The sequence below is a fragment of the Nomascus leucogenys genome, unplaced genomic scaffold, assembly GCF_006542625.1.
Source record: "Nomascus leucogenys isolate Asia unplaced genomic scaffold, Asia_NLE_v1 000064F_59159_qpd_obj, whole genome shotgun sequence".
Taxonomy (NCBI): domain Eukaryota; kingdom Metazoa; phylum Chordata; class Mammalia; order Primates; family Hylobatidae; genus Nomascus; species Nomascus leucogenys.
Genome location: NW_022096763.1, coordinates 24,161 through 29,339, shown reverse-complemented (window position 1 = coordinate 29,339; position 5,179 = coordinate 24,161). Strand labels below are relative to the sequence as shown.

The window sequence follows — 5,179 nt, the reverse complement described above, 5'->3', positions numbered from 1 at the left end:
AACAGCCTAAGTGCTCGGCTTTTCCACTGGACAGCGACACCCAGCAGCGATCCTCACCCTCCCATCTTCGTGGGCAGCCCAGATTGGGAGCACCCATACCTGATGTATCCACCTCACCCAAAGTATGAGAAGAGGGCTGTTTCGTTATGGGGAAGTTTAGAGAAGAAGGTGGGATGCTTACTTAGCTAGAGAGACATTTATTTTCCTATCAACCTGGGGGAGGGGCGGTGAGAGTAGGGAGACACTAGCAGCAAAGAAAAATACACCCCAGCAGCTAGGAGAGAGGGCTCTTGCCGAGAGAGGCTCTGATGTGGGTGTATCCTAGAGCAGGAACCTCCCCTAATCTCCCAAACCAGGCGGAGAAACCCCAAGTGTTTCCTTAAGCCAGCAGAGCCGGCAGAAGGAAGTGGCTGGCATTTCAGTGTATCTTCTGCAAACAGAGAGGCTGAGGCTGTGCCCGAGTTGATTTTCTGAGTGACACCTCCTGCTGCTCTTTCTCTTGGAGTTTAACCGTGGATTGGGGTGGAGTAGGGGGAGAGCCCAACGAGGGGTTAACTTCTGCTGCAGCTCTGACCTTTTGCACTAAGGATGAGAAAAAAAAAAAAGCCATCTGTTTCAGAAGGAATCAGGTTGTTGAGTTTCACAGATCCAGTGGCTGTGGGATTATAAGACTTCACTATCACTATCCCTGTCGCATCGCCACAGCCCACTACCACCCCCACCGAACCCGAAGCTCCTGGAGGGGAAAATGCTTTTTCTCCCAAGGGTCCTTACGAAAGTTCAGGACTCGCGAAGTTATAAACAAACAAACAAACAAACAAACAATCGATACGATTTTGAGCCCTCTGACCCTGGAGTCCAAACAAATGGCCATAGAACTGTGGGTCTGGAGGACACCGCTCTGATCCATGCGGTCTCTCCGGGTATTAAATGGATTTATTGTCAGCCTAGTTGCTTGGAATTCTATTCTGGCCTTCATTTTTCACAGCGGAACAAAGTTGTCTGGGCCCTCCAGCCAGCGCTGGGCAGGAGCAAGCAAGGATGCTCTTGGAAACGCGGTGACCCAAGCCTAAGCGGCCATGCTCCGGGCTAGGAGCGAACCCCACAGCCACTCACCCTGGGGCGCTGCGACCGAAGCCGCCGCTGCCACTGCCACTGCCACCCGGGGCTTGCCGGCCAGCTCCACGCATCCTGCCCTCTCACGGACTTTCTTACCTCTTAATGTAGTTCCTGCCATACAGGATCTGTTGCAGCAAGGTCACCAAGGCAAAGGCGCAGATGAAGATGAAGAGCAAAGTTCGGTTCCCCAACAAATCCCGGTTAGCCGAGGGGTCCGCGTAGCGCATCCTGGCTATCGGGCGCCGCGGGCGCGGGGTACGGGGCGGCCAGGCAATGACTCGCGGGGTTCCGGGGCCCCGAGGGGCGCGCGGCCGACTTGGCGCCTCACGGTGCGGTCAGACAGGCGGGGGACTTCGAGGGGCAAAGTTTCTGGTTGGCGCGGCCGGAGCTGGGGGCATCCAAGCGTCGCAGGCGCTGCGGCAGCAAGCAGGACAGGGCGGGTGGCAGGGAGCTCTGCCGCGGCCCGGGGCCTTCCCCACCCCCGAGTACCTTTACCTCCAGGCGCTCGTGCCGTAGCCGCCGATTTCCCCGCGGAGGGGCGACGCCAGGTGCCACGAGCCGGAGGCGGCCCCTCCCGCCGGGGTGGCGGCCAATGGGGAGCGAGACCCGGGCTCCGTCCCCTTTGCGCCCCAGCGCGCCGCGCACCGCCCCCTCTAGTCCGGCTCCGGATCGCGGTTGCCCAGCGCGCTGTGCCCTGCCGGGGGCGGGCCACGTTTGATCTCCGGGCCCGCAGCGAGGGATCGCGAAGGTTGGCCTCCGGTTCTGCCGATAGGGACGGGGGGAGGGGGGGTACAAAACACCCGTGCAGTCTGGCTAATGATAGGCGGGCCGTGGGGAGGGGGAGGGGCGGAGCGCAAAACGCCGGGTTCGAATCTTGGAATTAAAAAGAGGGCAGGGGCTGGGCGCGGTGGCTCACTCCTGTAATCCCAGCACTTTGGGAGGCCGAGGCGGGTGGATCACAAGGTCAGGAGTTCAAGACCAGCCTAGCCAATATGGCGAAAACCCGTATCTACTAAAAATACAAAAAACAAAATTAGCGAGGCGTGGTGGCACGCGCCTGTAGTCCCAGCTACTCGGGAGACTGAGGCAGAAGAATCGCTTGAACCTGGGAGGCGGAGGTTGCAGTGAGCCGGGATCGCGCCACTGCACTCCAGCCTGGGCGACAGAGCGAGACTCCGTCTCAAAAAAAAAAAAAAAAAAAAAAAAAAAAAAAAAAAAAAAAAAAAAAAAAAAAAACAGGGCAGGAAGAGGAAACAGCAGCTGCGGAGCTGGACTTGAGGGAAGGGAGCATTTGCGTGCGGCGCGCAGGGCACTGAGTCACCGCCGTGGCCGTGTCCTCGCGCTCTCCTTGCGATTTCTCCGGAGAAAGCGGAGCAAGGTCAGCCGGGCAGCCCTTCAAGGACGGCGCGCGCCGCTCCTGCATGCTGATGGCCTGCGGGGCTGCCTGCCCGCGCCCCGGCGCCCAACTTCTGCAAGGAAGAAATTCAGGGGCTGCCCGTCCCCGCCACAGGCCTCTTCCCCCTCCCCAGCTGCAACTCGGCAGCCGTTCGTCAAAGACCCTGTTGTCACCGAGACACTGGGACCTTGTCTCATCCTTGGAACCACTCGTAAATCTTAGGTCAGGCAGCCGGCAGCCTTCGGGGACCACGGTCCCCCCAAAGCTTTAGGAAGTCAGTTACTACATCCGGAAAGATTTCGTGTTTCTGAATGCAAGCCAGGGAGAATAATCACAGAAACACAATGCGAACGTCGTGCCTCTTCAGAAATTTTTAGCCTGAAATACCGTCCCTACGCCCCAACCCGGCCAGGCGACAGTCCTGTCATCCTGACACTGCAGAGGCTCCAAGCGCTGGGAGTCGCGTGCCCCAGGCGCTCGCCACTGAGGCCGGTTGGAAGATTCTAGGGTGCCCCTTCCCAGGCTCCAGCAGGCACTCCGGGAGGTTCTAGAGTCAGGCCGGGGATTCAGCTGCGAACCTGACCGAAACTCAAACTTCAGCACCAGAACTTTGATGGGGGAAGTGCCCAGACTCCAATACCCTCGACCTTGGCATTTAGTAGTTTCTTCTTTGAACTGGAAAGATCAAATAAAGCACAGTAAAATCTCATGATAAGGGTTCCACCAAGAATTCGGGATTTGTGTTAATTCATAAGGCAGAAGTGGCCCCTGTGCTATCCATGAAGAGTTTCTGTATTTCTCTGCAAGGTCACAGGTAGGCTTTTTAACCAATTAAAGAAAAACTCCAACATTTAGAGGGCCCATTATTATAATAATTCCTGTATTTGTTTGCTGTCTGGCACATAAAAACGTGCTTCACTTGCATATATTAATGAATTTTCACCTCCTAGCCCCTGGCTAACCCATTTTACAGCTGAAAGGACTAAAGCAACAGTTGCCCAAAGTAACTCACCTAGCAGCAAGTCTCGGGATTCTGAGATGAGGCTCATTCTCACACACACACAGGCAGGCTGGCTTCTTGGGAGTGGGACTTGTTCATTTGTCCCCACCACCACCATTGATTTTGACTGATTGCTCCACTCTTGCTGTCTTCAAATTTTTGAACAAGGGGGTTTGCATTTCACTTTGCACTGGGCCAAATTATGAGGTAGGTTCTACACACAGGCTCCAAGTTGACAGTACTAATTTTTCACTAATTTTTCTCTACTTGGTGCTCAAGTGTTCAGTTTGAGGAGTACTGTCATCTTCACTCCAGGCAAGGCACTGTCGTTTCTTTTGTATTCCTGTTTATTCTCCACCCCATCAGGCGCTCACTCTGATACCTGTCTTTGAGTGCTGTTTTCTTGGAAAAACAAAACAAATCTATTTGCAAGTAATGAATCCAAATTATCCTAAGAACTTTTTAATTGCAATATAATGCATTTACAGAAAAGTACACAAATCATAAATGTTCAGCTCGCTGTGTTTTCACAAGCTGAACACACCCATGTAACCAGCACACAGATCAATTATCGGCCTCCAGGAGTCCCCTCATGTTCCTTTCTGATTACTATGTACTCAAGAGTAACCACTGTTCTGAATCCTAACCCCAAAGATCAGTGCTTCCTGTTCTTGTGTTTTATATAAATGCAATTATACATTATATATTATTTTGTGTCTGCCTTCTTTTGCTTAACGTTGCTGAGATTTATCCATGCTGTTGCATGTGGTGGGCAGAATTACAAGATGACCCCCAAGATTCCTCACCCCTTCTTGTATGCACATTCCCCTAGGTATTGATCTAGGCGCTGCTGTGAAGGGAATTTGCAGATGTAATTGGCCTAAATCAATTGGCTTTAATATCAGGAAATTGTCCTCAGTGGGCATGGCCATATGGAGCCCTTACAAGGGACTGGGCTCTTCCTGGTGAAAAAGATTTGAATCATGAGAGTGGCTGATACGAGGGAAATTCTTTGCTGTTGCCTTCGAAGACAGAAGAGGTCCACAAGGCAAAGGATGCAGACAGCCTCTAGGAGCTGAGACTGGCTCCTGGCTGACAGCCAGCAAGGAAATGAGGACCTCAGTCCTCCAATCATGAAGCAGACACTGACTTCTGCTAACAACCTGAATACACTTCAAGGAGGATTCTGAGCTCCAGCCGCCTACACATTGATTTCAGCTGTTGAGACCCTCAGCAGAGAACCCAGCTATGCCGTGCCCAGATTTAAGACCTACACATCCGTGAGCTTGTAAGTGTGCGTTGCTTTAAGCTGCTAAGTTTGTGGTAATATGTTTCACTGCAATATAAAACTAATACTTCTGTGTGCAGTTATAGTTTGTTCAATCTGATTGCTATATAGTATGCCATCAAACGACTGTGGCACAACTTATCCATTCTACAGCTGATGGACATCTGGGTAGTTGCTGCCATCAGCCTTCCAGTGCATGGTTTTTTGGGTGAAAACATACATGCATATCTGCTGGGTATCTATTTCTAGAAGTAAAATTGCTAGGTCAGAGAGTATACATATGTTCAGCTTTAGCGATTACTGCCAAAGTTTTTCCAAAGGGTAAATTATTTTTTAATAGGTATTTTATCCAGATTTGCCATGACCTAACAAGGAA

At 52.2% G+C, this 5,179-nt stretch overlaps 1 protein-coding gene across 1 annotated transcript; it reads left to right on the top strand.

Annotated features, from left to right (window-relative positions):
- Window positions 1-581: 581 nt before the first annotated feature.
- LOC115834037 (translation initiation factor IF-2-like) lies at window positions 582-4,882 on the top strand. The gene is made up of 2 exons (XM_030808818.1): window positions 582-1,867; window positions 4,348-4,882. Exons 1-2 carry the CDS (start codon window positions 1,080-1,082, stop codon window positions 4,352-4,354), a joined length of 795 nt encoding a protein of 264 aa, XP_030664678.1. The 5' UTR covers window positions 582-1,079; the 3' UTR covers window positions 4,355-4,882.
- The last annotated feature ends 297 nt before the right edge of the window (window positions 4,883-5,179 follow it).

What these genes read in the sequence shown, in the direction of transcription:
- LOC115834037 (XM_030808818.1), top strand. Translation starts at nt 1,080, where the DNA reads ATGCTCCGGGCTAGGAGCGAACCCCACAGCCACTCACCCTGGGGCGCT.